This window comes from Cnephaeus nilssonii (genome assembly GCF_951640355.1).
Source record: "Cnephaeus nilssonii genome assembly, chromosome: 10".
Lineage (NCBI taxonomy): Eukaryota > Metazoa > Chordata > Mammalia > Chiroptera > Vespertilionidae > Cnephaeus > Cnephaeus nilssonii.
Window position 1 is genome coordinate 93,048,139 of NC_137081.1, and position 19,067 is coordinate 93,067,205.

At 41.7% G+C, this 19,067-nt stretch overlaps 1 protein-coding gene across 7 annotated transcripts in view; it reads left to right on the forward strand.

The window, feature by feature from the left end:
* UGGT1 (UDP-glucose glycoprotein glucosyltransferase 1) overlaps positions 1-19,067 on the forward strand; it is a 150,832-nt gene that overhangs the window by 65,886 nt on the left and 65,879 nt on the right. For all 7 annotated transcript variants that reach the window (XM_079781796.1, XM_079781792.1, XM_079781791.1 and 4 more), the window contains 5 exons: positions 82-201; positions 1,244-1,329; positions 2,986-3,121; positions 7,062-7,193; positions 17,819-17,983. In XM_079781796.1, the coding sequence (XP_079637922.1) occupies positions 82-201; positions 1,244-1,329; positions 2,986-3,121; positions 7,062-7,193; positions 17,819-17,983 (639 nt within the window). The remainder of the gene's footprint in view (positions 1-81; positions 202-1,243; positions 1,330-2,985; positions 3,122-7,061; positions 7,194-17,818; positions 17,984-19,067) is intronic.

Genomic DNA, 19,067 nt, shown 5'->3' on the forward strand with positions numbered 1-19,067 from the left:
ATTTAAAGTCTTACTATTTTTTCTGCAAATTTCATTAATGTTGACTAAAGTGTATGTACCATGTTGTATTTTTTTTTCTAGTGGATCAACAACCTGGAGGTCGATACCAGATATAATTCATGGCCTTCTAGTCTACAAGAGTTGCTTCGACCCACTTTTCCTGGTGTTATCCGGCAGATCAGGAAAAACTTACATAACATGGTAAGTAAAAGTCCTCATTGTCTGGTGTGAACTCTGTTTCTGCCTTGCCTGCTCTCCTACCTTTGTCACATCTAGAATATCACTGCTCTCCTCACTAGCTGCTGTTGCCCAACACTGCGCTGCCAGTGCACTCTTGGCCCAGCTCCATATTCACGGGAAAAGGGTTTTGAAATGTACTGATCATTTGTAGGGCTGTAAGATGTAGTGTATTAGGAAATGCCTCTCACCCAATAACCTGGAGATTTAGACTGTGTTATTTTATTTTTAAGATAGTGAAGATACATATGTTGCTACTTGTTTTTCTTAAATATCTTAATCCCTGAACTTTAATAGATCAGTTTATTTCCTTAACTAAGTCTTTCTGTCCTATTTGTTATTCCATATTTCAGTGCTTGAGGTAGATAGTGGAAGAGGGTTCATAATTCGCCCTCTTTTCCTTCCCATTTCCTTCTCTGCCCTTATTGGCTCATAAAGAGGTAAGAGGCAGGTGAGTGCCAAGGTTGGCTTCCTCAGAACTTTCAAGAAAGTTCTGAGCTTCCTCAGAACTTTCCTCTGTACTTCCCTTACTCTCGAAACCACCTATTTCCTTCCCAGCCAGAATGTCTGTGTTTCTTCTTAACCATACGTCTGACTTACTAAATGAAATAATATTTTTAAAGCATGTGGAAACTTAATAATGATAGCTTTTATTGTCTCAAAATTGAATTCTGAATTCAGAGATCCTTAGAAATCTAATCCAAATTTTCCAAGGTGGGAGAGTTAATAAAACTTGGGTTTTTAAGGTGTAGTAAAGAGAAGGTGTTAGCAATCTGGACTGTACCCATGTTAGCAGCATTGACCCGGAGAAAACCCCGTGTCCTGTCAGGGCCATGCTTTTGAACGTAAAGGGAGGGTAATTGCTATTTGTGTGACTCCTGTCTCACGGGGTTCGAGAGTAATTGGAAAAAGAGGGCCTTTAGGTGAAAGGACTGTGGGCATTTTTATTGGCCCAGGGACCTCGTAGTGAATGTCATCTCATGCTTTCCTTTCCCTCTGCCCACAGGTTTTCATGGTTGATCCTGCGCATGAGACCACGGCAGAGCTGATGAGCATAGCCGAGATGTTCCTCAGTAACCATATACCACTGAGGTAACACTGGTGTTGGTTTGATGACCTATCTAATTAAACTGAGATTTTGTTTGTCATTCTTAAGTGCAAGTCTGGTGCTATTGAATTGTAGGATAATTAATAGTGGGAATCATTAATAGCAACATGAAGCCAGCATCTTTTGGGGTAAAGAGTTTGAATCTCAAGGAATAGAAGCTTACCACCGCTGAATTATTCATCAGTGGCTTGTACACAAGGAGTTTGTGGTCTGAGTTTGCTTGCCAGGGAAAGGGTTTTACTGAGTGCGTGTCTGTCACAAGCCTCTTCCCTTTCAGTGCAGACAGAGTCTTGCCAGCAGCTTTTGTTAGACTGTGGAGGACTGCATGTATAGGACAAGCATTGTTTAGGTGCACACAGACACACTTAATCCATTTGTGTTGCCAAATATACCAACAGGGTAGTTGAATGCCTTTGAAGAACAATGTATTTTCTTTTTCTTTTTAAAAATATACTTGTATTGATTTCAGAGAGGAAGGGAGAGGGAGAGAGAGATAGAAGAAACATGAATGATGTGAGAATCATTGATCGGCTGCCTCCTGCATGCCCCACACTGGGGATCGAGCCTGCAACCCGGGCATGTGCCCTGACCAGGAATTGAACTGGTGACCTCCTGGTTCCAGGGTCATTGCTCAACCACTGAGCCACACCAGCCAGGTGGAAACAGCTTGCTTTTTTTTTTTTTTTTAATATATTTTATTGATTTTTACAGAGAGGAAGGTAAAGGGATAGAGAGTTAGAAACATTGATCTAGAAGCATCGATCGGCTGCCTCCTGCACACCTCCTACTGGGGATGTGCCCACAACCAAGGTACATGCCCTTGACTGGAATCGAACCTGGGACCTTTCAGTCCGCAGGCCGACGCTCTATCCACTGAGCCAAACCGATTAGGGTGAAACAGCTTGCTTCAATAGTTGAAAGTCCAAGCCACCTTTGGAAACCTCCTTTTTTATTCTGTAAGTGATGAATGCCTTTGCCAACCATATTGGAGTAGGATGTGAACTGTGTTTTTCAATAGCGAATAGTTTTCCTCTATTAACTATAGTATTTGTATGAGGTACATTCCTTTTAACCAGTTGCTTTTTTTTTCCAACTACAGTTTACATTCAATATTATTTTGTATTAGTTTCAGGTGTAGAGCATAGTGGGTAGACAATCATATACTTACAAAGTGTTCCCCTTCATATTTCCAGCACCCACCTGGCACCATAAATAGTTATTACAATATTATTGACCATATTCCCTCTGCTGTACTTTACATCCCATGACTATTCTGTAACTACCAACTTGTACTTCTTAATCCCTTCACCTTTTTCACCTCAACCCCCTTCCGCTCTGGCAACCATCAGTCTGTTCTTTGTATCTCTGAGTCTGTTTGTTTATTCATTTATTTTGTTCTTTAGATTCCACATGTAAATGAAATCACATGGTATTTGTCTTATTTCACTTAGCTTAATACCCTCTAGGTCCATCCATGGTGTCAGAAATGATAATTCATTTTTGTGTTTGTGTCTGTTGATGGGCACTTGGGTTGCTTCCATATCTTGGCTATTGTAAATAACGCTGCATTGAACATAGGGGTGCATTAACCAGTTGTATTCTTTAAGATAAGTCCCCCGCTCCTTCTTTCTTGTCCTCAGACTTGGTTTAATCTTCGTGGTTAATGATTCTGAAGATGTGGATGGGATGCAAGATGCTGGAGTGGCTATTATGAGAGCATATAATTATGCTGCCCAAGAAGTGGATCATTATCACGCCTTCCAAACCCTGACACAGGTATGTTTTCATTCAAAATGTTGAAGAATTTTTAAATCTAACCTACTCTAAGAAACAGTGTGTGGTAAGAGAATTCGGTATATCTTTAAAGAGAAAAGGTAAGAAATCACTAGCTAGTGTCTTTTGGTAAATGTGATGTTTTCTACTTGTTTTTAAAAAATGTTTTCTTTTCCCCTCTAAGACCATCATGATATTTTCATTAGGACTGAGTTTATTATTCAAGCCATGAAATTCTCAATGTCTGCTTTCTTCATATTAACTGGAAACTTTTAAATGCCCTATTTTACATATATTTAAAATTCTTGCTCAAGTTCAAATATAAAAAACTTCATATTCAATAAATTTAAAAAATTATTATATTCAGAAGAAGTACCAATTAATTCTGTTACAGATTAGTGGTAATCATTCAAAACCATCTGAAGCATTGAGTCTCAGCACATTTATTTTACCTGGAAACATGGAGTCAGTCTGCTGTCTATTATGCTGTTATTTAGAGATTCAGTCAGAGGTGCTTTTTAATTAGTTAAAATGCGTGTTTATTGGCTAACAGTCACCAAAGGCCCTTTTCCAGACCTGATATTAGCTGTGAGGGGTAGAGAACTGGCGGTCTGGTGGAGACACCCCGCACCGTGGGAGCACAGCTGGCTGTGGCAACACCAGGCCTCAGCCACGAGGGTGGCCGCGGCGTTGTTAGGGAGGGGCCGCTGTCCCCGCTGCGTGTAGGAGGAACAACCCGAGTAGTTGAACCATGGCTGCAGATCAGAGGTAGTGATTCTAAGTTGTTAATAGGACTTGAGTAGAGGATTGTGAGAGCCGAGTGGAGAGGAGCACCTGGTTATTGAAGCCAGGGGGCACAGGCGTCCAGATCCCAGAGTTAAACTACAATTAGAAACGCCATTCTGATCACGTGGAGATGGATCCGATGACGGTCAGGAGAGCGGCCGGGGTGCCAGGTCAGCCGTTGCTGTTTCTCTGCGCAGTGAGGGTGGCGGGAGTTAGCAGGGCTGGGAGCATGAGGAAGTCCGAGACGTTGCTGAGGATGGTGTGTGAAGTCTGCTTTTTAAAGATCCCCCCATAGCTATGTGAAGGAAAGGATAATGAGTTTTCATTTATTTTTGTTTATTCTTAATTGCAAAAGTAAAAAAAAAAAAATTCACTGTAAATGTTTTCCCTAAATAATATTAAAGTGTGAATTTAAAATTTAGCTGCCTCCACTCCCTAATCCTGCTCCTTAAAGTTAACCACCATTAAAAGATTGCCTTGTATTCTTCTAGATCAGGCGCCCTCAAACTACGGCCCGCGGGCCACATGCGGGTGTTTTTGCCGTTTTGTTTTTTTACTTCAAAATAAGATATGTGCAGTGTGCATAGGAATTTGTTCATAGTTTTTTTTTAAACTATAGTCCGGCCCTCCAACGGTCTGAGGGACAGTGAACTGGCCCCCTGTTTAAAAAGTTTGAGGACCCCCGTTAGATGTTTAACAGCACATGTATAGACATCTGTTTTATGTCTGCTTTATAAAAACAGGGATTTTTGCCATAATATATTTTGCAACTTATTTCCTCTAAACATCATGGACATGAGTTCTTATTTCAAGAATTACATTCAGATTTTGGAAAATTTAACACAGTTTTACATTTGGGGCTTAATGTAAGTATGAACAGATTGGGTCATTTTATCAATATATAGTTTCTAAGAAGGCATCTTGAAAATACTAGCAAATTAAATACAACAATACATTAAAAAAATAATACATCATGATAGAGTGGGGTTCATTCCAGGGGCACAGGATGGTTTAACACACACATATTGATCAATGCAAGACACCACATTAACAAAACAAAGGATAAAAATCATATGATCTTATCAATAGATGCAGAAAAAGCATTTGGTAAGATACAACTTTAGAAAAAGAAATGGAAAAAACAACAATTCCTTTTGCAATTGCCACCAGAAGAAGAAGATACCTAGGAAGATACCTACATACTGAAAACTACAAAGCATAATTAAAAGAGATGAAAAAGACACAACAAAATTGAAAGATATTCTGTTTGTGGATTGGAAGAATCAACATTGTTAAAATGGCCATATTACCCAAAGCAATATACAGACTTAATACAATCTCCATCAAAATCCCAATGTCAGTTTTTAATGAAATAGAGGAAAAAAATAATCAGATTTGTATAGAATTACAAAAGACCCCGAATAGCCAAAGCAACCTCGAGAAAAAGAACAAAGCCAGAGGTATCACACTGCCTGACCTCCCATTATACTGCAGAGCAGCCTGGTCCTGGCAGAAAAACACAGACCAGTGGGACAGAAGGGAGAGCCCAGAAACAAAGCCACGTGTCAATGGGCAGATAATTCTTGGCAAAGGAGCCAAAACACACAGTGGAGAAAAGAAAGCCTCTTCAGTAAATGGGGCTGGGAGAATTGGAAAGTCACACGCAAATGAATGAAGCTAGATTACAGTTTGTCCCCATGTACAAAAATTAATCTAGAAAGCATCAAAATCCTAAATATAAGATCTGAAACAATAAAGTACATAGAAGAGAACATAGGAACGGAACTTAATGGACCTTGGTCTTAGCGAACATTTTATGAATTTGACTCCAAAGGCAAGGGAAGTAAAGGCAGAAATAAATGAGTGGACTCTGTCAAACTGAAAAGTTTCTGTGCAGCAAAAGAAACCAGCAACAACACAAAAAGGCAGCCGACCAGATGGGAGATGATATTTGCAAACCCACAAAGGTTTACTATCCAAAATCTATAAAAAACTCATACAATTCAACACCAAGCTAACAATCTAATAAAATGTGCACTTCTCAAAAAGACATACAAGTGCCCAATGCATATATATGCAAATATGCTCAACTTTAGTAGGTATTACAAAACTACAATGAGATACCACCTCACACCTGTTAGAATGGCTGTTATCAACAAGACAAATAGTAACAAATGTTGGAGAGGTTGTGGAGAAAAGGGAACCCTCACTCCCTGCTGGTGGGAATGTGGATGGTACATCCACTGTGGAAAGCAGTCTGCAGTTCCTCAAAAAATTAAGAATAGAGTTACCATGTGACCCAGCAATCCCTCTCCTGGGTATCTACCTGAAAAACTCAAAAACATGTATTTGCAAAGATATATGCACGGCTATGTTCATTGAAGCATTATTCATTGTGGCCAAGACATGCAGACAACCAAAGTGTCCTTCGATAGAGGATGGGATAAAGAGGATGTCATATATACTATGGAATACTACTCAGCCATAAGAAAGGAGATACTACCATTTGCGACAACATGGATGGACCTTGAGAATATTATGCTAAGTGAAATAAGTCAGTCAGGAAAAGCTAAGAACCCTACGATATCGCTCATGTGGGTTATAAACAAACTCAGATACAGAGAATAGTATGATGATTACCAGAGGGAATGGGTGGGAGGGGTGGGAATTAAAGGGGCCTAGTATTTGGTGACTGAAGATGATTTGACTTTGGGTGGTGGCACACTTGAAACTTGTTAATACATTTAATTTAAAAAAAGAAGGCGCCGCAACCGGTTTGGCTCAGTGGATAGAGCGTCGTCGGCCTGCGGACTGAAGGGTCCCAGGTTCGATTCCGGTCAGGGGCATGTACTGTGGTTGCGAGCACATCCCCAGTGGGGGTTGTGCAAGAGGCAGCTGATTGATGTCTCTCTATCATCGATGTTTCTAACTCTATCCCTCTCTCTTCCTCTCTGTAAAAAATCAATAAAATATATATTTTTTTTTTTAAAAAAAGAAGGCATATTGAGGTATATGGAAAAGAGAATTGCTAGCCCCTATTGACTCCATTTGACCTTTTAAGAAAAAGAGTCATGTTTTCCTCCACATTCATTAATCTTTTGTAATAAACGCTCTGAAATTGAAAAGTGTAGTTGGTTAACCAGTTGTTTTTTTCCAGATATATAACAAAGTAAGGACTGGAGAAAAGGTGAAAGTTGAACATGTGGTCAGTGTCCTGGAGAAGAAATACCCATATGTAGAAGTGAATAGCATTTTGGGGATTGATTCTGCTTATGATCAGAATCGGAAGGTAAGGATTCTTCAGCATTTCTCATTGGACGGCAACATGGTACTTTTCTCACCTCCCTTTTTTGATGTTGTCATTATTAGTGGTGCTGGTTAAAGTATTTAGGTACTAGCATTTAAAAATTTAGAAACCAGATCACATCTCTGAGTCTGCAAATGTAGTTTATATTTCAATTTTGTGAAGATACTGATTTTTTAGCTGGCATATTAAATTAAAAAGCCTTTTCGTTTTCACAATGCAATGGTACTACTTGTATGATATACTGTATATTCTGGATAAAATCTATTGAAAGTATGATTGATTGCCAGAATATGAGGTATGACAGTGTGTATCATTTATAGTTATTCAGGCTAAAGACGGAAATGTCTTAAGAAATGTAATAAACAGAATGGCAAAATGTGGTAATAAAAATATAGAGAAATATTTGAAAATTTTATTTAAAGCTAGTATGTTCCTTAGTTTGATATTAAGTACAGTAAAGCTCTTACCTATTGCAAGCAGGAATGAGGTGGTCAGTTTATTGAAAACAAATGTTGTGGCAGTGAATCAAAATACATTTCCAGAACATATTAATTTACAACTATAAAAGGATATTTGTTTACCAACGGCTTTCTTTTTCTCAAATGAAGAACAAGGCCTTTGGTTCTTCTCTTTGGAGATCTGAGCTATCATTCTTTTAGAAGTCATACTCATGATTAATTGTTTATTTCTTTTTCATCTGAGTATAGAATCCTTTGAGATTTTTATAATCTTCATCTCCCCTTTTGTAGTTGTCTTACCCACATCTAATTCAGCATCAGCTGTTTTTAGTTTTTCACTTTTTTGAATTTTGCTAGTCATTCAGTTTTTCTTGGGGAGACTGACTTTTTCTTTTTGCAGTCATATTTTGTTGGCTGTATAATATTAAATTATTTTTTTTCATTCACTAAGGAAAATAGTTGGTTTGGAAACAGACACAAATGATTTTTGGTAAACAAACAGCTCAAATGAGGGGAGCAAATATGTGTGCATTCTAGAGAGTAGCTCACCAGTGTAAGAACTGAGCATGCTCTATAGCAAGTCTTTGTTGTATTACCTTATATTGGTTAAGAGATCTGCTACTATAAATTTTCCTCGTTTTAGAGATCTTCAACAAAAAACTACGTAGTAAGAACAAAACTTAACAACTAGAGACATTTCTGAAATACTTTGAAATAAGGAATAATGTTTTACTTTAGACACACCTGGTCAGCCCCTTTATCGTAGAAAGGGGAACAAGAGGTGGTGCCTGTTGTTGGGACGCCTGTTGGGGAGTGACACACACAGCATGAAGTGTGGTGGTTGTGATGTTAGTGTTGGCATGTTGTAGGTGGGAAGCCTACCGTGGGCAGCTCTGCCAGTTTGGGGCAGTGATTGATGAAAGCTTCCTAGGGAGGTGGTGACACTTGTCTACCCTGGGATTGAAAGTTTTTAGAGGGATAAGTGAAAAAAGAAAATGAAACATAAACCCACAGGTTTATTATATGTGTACATTGATATTGAGTACAAAACTAATTAAAATACTGGCTCTCTACCAATTTGTTTGAAAAGGTAAATTCGTACCAGGAGCTAGAGGGTCTATGAGGATGACAGCTTGTTTTTCCTCTTTACTATTTCTATTATGTGTTTTAGTATCGTTGTTGTTTACAGCCAATGATAAGGAATTTCCTGCAGCTTTATTGTGGTACTAGGGGCCCAGTGCATGAATTCATGCACCTTGAAAGGAGCTTTGGGCCACAAGGCTGCAATGGGCACAGGTGTGGGTCTCGGCCCATCCTCTGCGCCCCCACCCAGCCCCTCCCGCCGTGGGCCCTAGTCCCCTCTCTGCCGGCAGCCCCGCTCCCGCTGCTCCCATGCACTGACGGCGCCGGCTCCGCTCGCACCCACTGATGGCGCGGAGCGATTGGGGCTGGTGCCAGCAGCAGGTGCAAGTGGGGCCGGCGCTGTCAGGGAGTGTGAGCAGTGGCTGCTGCCCCGATCGCCCCTCAGGAGCAGGGGCCAGTGGAGAAGCCCTCACGGGTGATTGGGGCCGGCAGCCGCCGCTTGCACCCGCTGACGGCGCCGAGTGATCGAGACCAGCGCTGGGTGCAAGCAGTGGCTTCGGCGCTGGCAGCAGGTGCTAGCAGGGCTGTCACCAGCAGCTGGTGCAAGAGGAGGCAGCTGGCCCCAATCGCCCCTCAGGAGCAGGGGGAGGTGGAGAAGCCCTGAGGGGCAATCGGGGCCAGCAACCACCGCTCGCACCTGCTGACAGCATGGAGCAATTGGGGCCAGTGTTGGGTGCCAACAGCAGGTGCGAGCAGTCCCGGTGCCAGCAGCAGGTATGAGTGCCGGGTGGGACAGTGGCGTACGGGAGAAAAGAAATTTCAGTAAACCACCAGAGGCTCATCCCGATGACAGCGACTGGCATCCTGCCTTGTTCTGGCACCCCTGCTCACCTGCTCCACCATCCTGCGGTGGCCGACGCCTGCCATGTTCTGCGCTCTGCTTGCTGCCTGCTGCTGATGCCCGCCATGTTCCACATGCGCCCCCTGGTGGTCAGTGCACGTTATAGCAACTGTTTGTTCAGTTGTTCTGCCATTCAGTCTATTTGCATATTAGGGTTTTATATATATAGATAGTTGACTTGTAACATTGTGTAAGTTTGAGGTGTACAGTTTGTTGATTTGGTACATGATTACCCAGTAATGTTAACACCTCTATCACCTCACATAATTACCATTTCTTTTTTGTGGTGAGACTATTTAAGATCTACTCTCTTAGCAATTTTCAGGTATATAATACAGTATTGTTAAGTGTAATCATCAGGCTGTACACTAGGTCCCCAGAACTTATAACTGGAAGTTTATATATTTTGAAGAACATCTCTCCGTTTACACCATACCCAGCTCCTGACAACCACCATTCTACTGTTTCTATGAGTTCAGCTCTTTCAGATTCCACATATAAGTACTTGTCTTGTCTTTCTCTTTCTGATTTATTTAGATCCATGTTATTGCAAATGGCAGGACTTTTTTATTTCTCTTGGCTGAATAATGCCATATATATATATATATTTGTGTGTGTGTGTGTGTGTGTGTGTGTGTGTGTGTGTGTGTGTAAAAGGCTAATATGCAAAGTGTCCCCTTGAGAGTTTGAGCAGGAGACCGGGAGTTCAATTGCTCGCTATGATGTGCATTGACCACCAGGGGGCGGCGCAGAATGAAAGAAGGCCTCGACGTCAGCCAGAAGGAAAGCCCCAGCCGGCAGCTGGAAGGCCCTGATAGGCCCTGATCGCTGGCCAGGCCTAGGGACCCTACCCGTGCACAAATTTTGTACACTGGGCCTCTAGTTTCATTATATAGATATATATATATATATCCATTCTGATAGACACTTAGGTTGATTCCATATCTTGGGTCTTATAAGTCATGCTGCAGTGACAACATGGGAATGCAGATATCTCTGAGAGCCTGTCTCCATTCCCTTTAGCTCTATCTCTAGAAGTGAGATTACTGGATCATGTCATAGTTTATTTTATAATTTCTGAGGAACCTCCATACATTTTTCTACAGTGGCTGCACCAACTTATATTGCCATCAACTACATGAGGGTTCCCTTTTTTTCATACCTTCATGAAAATTTGTTATCTCTTGACTTTTTGATGATGGCCTTTCTAATAGGTATAAGATGATATCTCATCTTGGTTTTGATTCACATTTCTGTGATGATTAGCGACATTTAACACCTTTTCATGTACTTGTCAATCATCTCTATGACTTTGGCAACATATCTTTCAGTTGTTCTACCCCTTATTAATCAGACATTTTTTTCTTACATATTTTGGATACTAACCCTTTATCATATATGTGATTTCCATGTATTCAATAGACATCTTTTTTATGTTGTTATTTGCTTCTTTTGCTATATAGAAGCTTTTAATTTTCATGTAGTCCCATTTCTTTTTGCTTATGCTTTTGTTGTCTTATCTAAAAAAAAGTCATTGCCATGACTGATGTCAAGGAGCTTTTTCCATCTGTTTTCTTCTAGGGGTTTTATGGTTTCAGGCCTGTGTTTTAATCTTTCATCCATTTCTAGTTAATTTCTGTGAGTAGTGTAAGATGTGGTCCAGTTTCATTCTTCTGCATGTGTTTATCAAGTTTTCCAGCACCATTTATCAAAGAAACTATCATTTCCCCATTGAGTATTCTTGGCTTCCTTGTCTTGTGGGAGCCCCTTTCACGTCCCACGTGGTTCAGGGTTCCTGTTCAGGGTTCGGGTTTTGGAGAAGGCCGCACACAAATGAAAAGAGACTAGAAAAGTATTAATTTGGCGATATTGGGGGGCCAGGCGGGAGCCCACCTCTAGGGGGAGGACTACGCCCCGCTCTGGCCTTGCTATCCCTTTTTATTAAGGTTATGAGATACACCCATATCCTTTAGGCAGGAAATTCCAATAATAGACAATCAGCAAGAATTTACATATGACTAACAGGTGGAGGTTGCTTTAACTACCAATATCTCAACTAAACAATGAGTGATTAGCTCCGACCATTCAGAGCAATTAAGGTTGACCAGCCTTCCAGATTCCCTTTTCACATTTCTCTATTAGTGACAATGATCGGTTTCCGGCATTGTCTAACATTAGTTGGCTATATATGCATAGATTTATTTCTGAGTTCTTGATTCTCTGGTTGTGTGTTTATTTTTATGCAGTACCATGCTGTTTTGATTACTATATTATTACTAGAGGCCTGGTGCACGAAATTCGTGCATGGGGATGTGTGTCCCTCAGCCCAGCCTGCACCCTCTCCAATCTGGGACATCCCTCTCACAATCCAGGACTGCTGGCTCCCAACTGCTCGCCTGCCTGCCTTCCTGATTGCCCCTAACTGCTTCTGCCTGCCAGCCTGATCACCCCCTAACCACTCCCCTGCCAGCCTGATTGATGCCTAACTGCCCTCCCCTGCCAGCCTGATCGCCCGTAACTGCCCTCCCCTGCAGGCCTGGTCATCCCTAACTGCCCTCCCCTGCCAGTGTGGTCACCCCTAACTGCCCTCCCCTGCTGGCCCAGTCACCCCTAACTTCCCTTCCTTGCCAGCCTGGTCGCCCCTAACTTCCCTCCCCTGCCGGCCTGATCTCCCCCAACTGCCCTCCCCTGCAGCCTGGTCACTCCTAACTGCCCTCCCCTGCCGGCCCTATCGCCCCCACTGCCCTCCCCTGCAGGCCTGATCGCCCTCCACTGTCGGCCTGGTCGCTCCTAAGTGCCCTCCCTTGACAGCCTGGTTGCCCCCAACTCCCCTCCCCTGCAGGCCCAGTCACCCCCAACTGCCCTCCCCTGCAGGCCTGATGGTCCACAACTGCCCTCCCCTGCTGGCCATCTATGGCGGCCATCTTGTGACGACATGGAGGTGACCATTTTGTGATGACGAGAGGATGAGATGCCACCTAGGCTTTTATTAGTATAGATTAGAATCCTTCATCTTCAGGTTAAAGAACTCCTTTTGGCATTTTTTTGTAGGGCAGTTGTGATGAACTCTTAACTTTTGTTTGGGAAAGTCTTTACTTCATTTCTAAAGGATACCTTTGCCCGGGAGAGTATTTTTAGTGGGCAGTTTTTTTCTTTCAGCACTTTGAACATATCAGGCCATTCTCCTTGCCTATGAGTTTCTGCTGATAAATCTGCTGACAGCCTTCCTTTAAAGCAACAAGGTTCTTTTCTCTTGCTGCTTTTAATATTCTCTCTTTGGCTTTGACTTTTGACAGTTTCATTATAATGTCCGTTGCTGAGGATCTCATTAGTTGATTTTTTTATTTTTTTTTTATGAGTTCATGAACTTGGATATCAAAATCTCTCCCCAGATTTGGAAAGTTCTCAGCCATTTCTTAGAATAAGCTTTCTGCCTCTTCTCCATCTTGTCTCCTGGGACTCCAGTAATTTTCAATTTAACCATATACCATTTCTTTCATTCACTTTTCTTTGTTCTTCTCTGGCTATATAATTTCAAAGTTCCTGTCTTCTAACTCATAGATTTATTTCTTCTGATTGATTGATTTGATGTTAATGCTGTTTCATTTTTCATTTCATTCATTGTATTTCTTAGCTCTGGAATTTCTGCTTGGTTCCTTTATTATGATTTCTCTTTTTTTTGTTAAACTTTTAATTTTGCTTAGATATTGTTTGCCTTATTTTGTTGAGTTTTCTTCTCTCTCTCTTTCTCTCTCTCTCTCTCTCTCTCTCTCTCTCTCTCTCTCTCTCTCTCTCTCTCTCTCTCTCTCTCGTAGCTTATTGTATTTCCCTAAAACAGCTATTTTGGATTCTTCATTGGGTAAATCACAGGTCTCCATGTCTTTGGGATCAGCTAATAGAAGATTATTGTGATTCTTTTGGTGATGTTATGCTTTCTTTATTTTTCATGTTTCTTGCAGTTTTGCATTGCTTTCTTTGCATTTGAAGTAGCAGTCACTTTCTCTACTCTTTTTGTAACTGCCTTGGGGTGAGAAATACCTTTCTTCAGGCTGCTAGGCATTCTGACGGTCTGTGGATACACCTGCTCCATGCTCTTTGTTCCCTCTGATACAGAATTCAGAAGCTTGTATAAATTCTCTTGATTCTGCAATGTCAATATTGGGCCCTGACCAGCCCCCCTTTTGTTCCCCCAATATGGCCCTAAAGCTCAAGTCTTTTGGCTCTTTCTGGCCCACAGATTTGGGCTGACTTTCTGTGTGTGCTAACTGGCCATCTGGCAAAACCCGTCTCTGCCACTGTCAGGAGTGCACTGGAAGCCGCCACAGGGTGGAGTGTGTTTGGGGTGAGCACTGGTACCGTGAGCCCTTGGGGGAGTCTGTGGAGGAGGTGTTCTGGGTGGCTCATGGGTGTACATCTTGATGAAGGCAGTATGATCTGCCTCCATTAATGCCCCCTGAAAGCAGCGTCTGTGTTCCCAGCCTCCTCCCACTCCGGCATGCAGCTCCCAGTCGGTGCTTTGGGATGGATGAGAGAGAAATGAGCCTCTGTGCAGCATCCTAGATAGTTGGGAGCCAGGGCATGCTCACTTGCTCTCACTTTCCCCTGCAGGAGAAGCCACAGGCACAGAGGTACCTCTGGGCCATGAGCTGCACTGCCGTGGGGAGGGGTGGTAGGGTAAAGTCAGGCTGTTGCTCTTACCCTCTTAAGTAAGAGTCTGCTATGTCCATCTTGTAGTTATTTTCTCCAGTGCTGTCCTGGGGCTTCTCTGCTAGAAGCCTGCCCTTCCACAAAGGCTCTCTTGTCCCTGGATGATGTCGTAAGACATTTTCCCCAGGCTGTGTCCAAGAGGCTCTGGAGCCAGTTCATGGACCACGCAGGGTCCATAGGCAGGGTTGGAGTCTGGGTGCCCATCACCCGATGCACCAGTGGGCAGGATGCTGCCTGGGCCACGTGGCAAATGGTGCTGGATAACCAACCTCTCACAAAGGCACCTTTGTCCGTGGTGGATGCCAAATGGTTGTGGGAGGGATACCGTCTTCAGCCATAACGCTGACATCATCCTGCTTTAGTGTGACGTCTCCTTGGTTATGACGTATCCAGCGGGTGTCGAGCTGAAGCTGGGCATCAGATCTGTTCAGTTGACACTGGAGATGGATCCGTTATGATATTATAGCATTCTGCTCAGTCACTTATCTTTTATGATTTTTTAAATAAAGTAATATTGATATGGACACCCAGTGATATTTTTATTTAAAATTTTAATATGTTTTTATCAAATTTTTTTTAGAGAGAGGAAGGGAGAAGGAGAGAGAGGTAGAAACGTCGAAGAGAGAGCAGCATCGATCAGCTGCCTCCTGCACATCCCCTACTGGGGATCAAGCCTGCAATCCAGGCATGTGCCATGACCAGGAATTGAACCAGCAACCTCTTTTAGATATATAGGGTGTATATACAGTGTGTGTGTGTGTGTGTGGAGAGAGAGAGAGAGAGAGAGAGAGAGAGAGAGAGAGAGAGAGAGAGAGAGAGAGAGAGAGAATGGGAGACGGAGAAGAAGAGGGGGGAGAGAGAGAGGGAGAGAAACATCGATTTGAGAGAGAAACATCGATTGGTTGCCTCCCATATGTGCCCTGACCTGGGAATCAAACCTGAAACCCGGGTAGGTGCCCTGACAGAAGCAATCCAGCAATCTTTTGGTGCATGAAATTGAACCAACTAAGCCACACTGGCTGGGCTTAGTACTTTTTTTTTCATGTTTTCACAAACAGCAAGAATACTAGAATACTAGATGAAATAAAGAAAGACCACTTGGGAATACCAAAGATTTGAGGAAGTTAATGGAATTTTATCTATTTCACATTTAGAAAATATTTAATTCTAATTTTCTCTATTGAAGAAAAAATTCATGTTGCCTTTTTATTGTGGGTGATTGTTATATCAAAAGTATTTGCTTGGAAAGTATGCAGTAGACAAGTTTGGGGGAAGGGTATTTTTACATGTTGTCTTTTATGTTTTTAAATCTTTATTTTGCTGAAGAATCAAATGGGTGTATCAGACCTAGCTCCTCAGGAATTCCCAGACGTGGCCATTTTCCTCATCTGCACTGATGAGCAGCTCTTTCTGTATGAGAGATCATATTACTGTCCGTGCTACTTCATTTTCTAACTACTTGAGTCACTTACCTTTGTGATTTTTTGAATGAAGTAACGTTGATAAGGATGTCCAGTGCGTGTCTCACCTACCCCAGGGCACTGAATTGTTGAGCTGCATGCTGGGAGTGGGAGGAGGCTAGGTATACTCTTAAGAGAAGGGTGTTGTGAGATTCCTATAGGTTCTAAGAATCTAATGATTTAGTAAGATTTTTAAACTTGTGGGAGCTGTACCCTCACACAATAAAAGCCCAAGGAAATAGATTCTTTTGAACAAAAGGAGAAATGAGTGCATTCAGCAAATTTTTTGTACTTATACATATCTGTAACTTTTGTTATAAACCTGAAGCTGTGGAATCTTCTATCTCTGATTATGGAAGGAAGCAATTATTTCTAAAACTGAGCAGTACAATTAAAGTAGAACTTTTAAACTGAAGAGTATCATCTGGTAGGTGTATCTTTCAAAGCCAGTAAGATAATGGTAGTTAAAAAAGTTCTAACTTACACATACAAACATTTTGCATTTGGCATATTAATTCTGCATCTTTATTAATCCCAATTGTCACTTGTGAGTGGCTCATTCATAAGACTTTTCTAGTGGTTAATGTTTTAACATTATTTATAATTAACATTTTTGGTGATCACTTCATAGGAATGCTCACATGTAATTTTTAAACTTGGCTCTTTGATAATTGGGCTGCATTCTGTTATTTTGTCTGGTAAACTCTTTACAAGTTGTAAAAATGGAAGCTATACAGTCAAAATGTCTTCTTTCCACTCCTGCCTGTCACTCAGTTGCCATTCCCAAAGACCACCAATGTTACTTAACTTTTTCTTGTCACTTAGAATTAAAATGTGGGTTTGGTTTTGTTCGGGAAATGATTTTCAAAGCTCAAAGTATATTAAAATTGAGTTTTTATAAACTTCTTTGAAAAAGCTGAGCTATCACAGAACAGAATTGACATGGTTGCAGTTTTGAACGTGTAAGTTTTAAGTCTGAACAATGCTATGGAGAAAAGGCCTTTGTCCTGAGCCATCTCCAGTCCCTCAGAGGTCTCGCCGTCAGGTCTACTTTGGCCAGATCTGGGTGGAAACTAAGCAGTCCATGGCTGATGCTTGGTGCTGGTTACCCAATCTCTGTGTTCTCTCACCAGCGGTCGCCAACCGGTGGTCCACGGTCCACGGCCACTGCTGGTCCGTGAGGTCCGAAAGGTTGGCGATCACTGCAACGGTTTGCAGGTGAGAAAGTTCTGCCGTTTTCAGTTATAAGATATTTAACAAGGAAGTTTTAATTCTGGGGTCTGTGGTTGTTATCTGGGGAATGTACCTATTTTGACAGGGAAACATGGCAGTCAGGAAAAAATACATTTATCTGCCATTTATATTTGCCATTTTGTCAGCCTGACATTTCCCTGCCAAGGAACCTCTTATGTCCTGGAGAGGAAAAAGCTTGAGCTGAGTATATTGTAGAGCAATTTTTGAACACTGTTTTCCCATTAACTTTGGTTTGTTTTCTGCATGTGTAATTTCTTTTTTAGTGACATGGACCCTTTTTCACTTAGAATTGGGTGTAAATGTTTCTTCTTAGACTATATATCCAAGAGCACTAATAATTTATGTCAGTCTGTTGTTGTGTTGCCCCTTCAGTAGCCTCTAGCTTTCAAGTGGTTATTTGTGGTTAGTGGCTGCTGCATTGGAGAGTGGAAATAGAATATCTCCATCATTGCCACAAGATCTGTTGTATAGTTTTGGTAGCTTGAGCTACTTAAAATTACTCCTAACCCCAAACTACTTCCTAATTTGCAAGGTTTTGTGTTTTTATAAAATGTCAGTAATTTAATCTCAGATTTACCCAGTAGGATATTAACTATGATGTCATCTGTGATTCTTTAGTTATTTCTTGGTGACCATATTTCTGTTTATTTTTTGGGGTAGAATTTGTATGTATGAAAAATATGCTGTGTTCCATTTGTCTTATGAAGGACAAAAATGTGCTGTTTGTGGTCCCTTGTGTTTTAGGAAGCAAGAGGCTACTACGAGCAGACTGGGGTTGGTCTGCTGCCTGTCGTTCTGTTCAATGGGATGCCCTTGGAAAAGGCACAGCTGGACCCTGATGAGCTGGAAACCATCACCATGCACAAGATCCTGGACACCACCAGCTTCTTCCAGCGAGCAGTGTACCTGGTGAGCTGTGTTTGCAGACTGGTTTTGAAAGAGAATGGTTTGCTTGCATTTGTGTAGTAGGCAATAAAGCTCTTTAAGTATCACTATTTTCTATACACTACTAATAAGTGATTTGCAGATTTCTAGCAAGTTCTGTAATAATGAAAATATTTTTTAAATATATATATTTTATTTCAGAGAGAGTGGGGAGAGAGATATAGAAATATCAATGAGAATCATTGATCGGCTACCTCCTGCACGCCCCCTCCTTGTGATCAAGCCGGCAACCCAGGCATGTGCCTGGACCGAGAATCAAACCTGCAGCCTTTTGGTGTGTGGGTTGATGCTCACCCATTTAGCCACACTGGCCAGGCTCTAATGAAATATTCATGAGACTTTCTATACATTGTTTTTGTAATAGCTGATTTTATTCGTTTCAGGATTAAATTTTATTTTTAAAGTTCTTAAGATAGTCATTCTGGGAGATAGTTGTTCTACTTCTAAGGAATTTTGACTTTAAAAAGTTAAAATATTTCACATATATAATTATTGTTGAGATATAACTCATATGCCATAAAATTCAACCTTTTAAAGTGGACTGTTCACTGGTGTTTAGAGTATACACAGTTATGGAACTGTTACCTCTGTCTAGTTTCAGAACATGATCATCACCCCTAAAATATATCCGACACCCAGGAGCAGTTACTCTCCATTTCCCCTTACCCGACCGCTGCCAACCATGAGTCTGTTTCTCTGTGGATTTGCCTCTTTCGATCATTTGACATAAACGGATTCATACAGTGTGTGGTCTTTTGTGACTGATTTCTTTCACTTAGCGTAATGCTTCCAAGGTTTATCCTTGTTGGAATCTGAGTTAGTGTGTCAGTCCCCCGTGGACAAATGGAGTTCCTCAGATGGATACAGCGCATTCACCTCCTCAGCGGCTGGGGCGTGCGCGGGCCGCTCCCGCTCTGGCTGCTGTGGATAGCCGTGTGCGTGCTGCCCGGGCAGGAAGCCAGCAGTGGACCTGCCTGCTGTTTCCACAGGCTCTGTTCCAAAGCAGCTGCACCATGAACATTTGTGTCAGCTGTGTATCCAGGTTCTG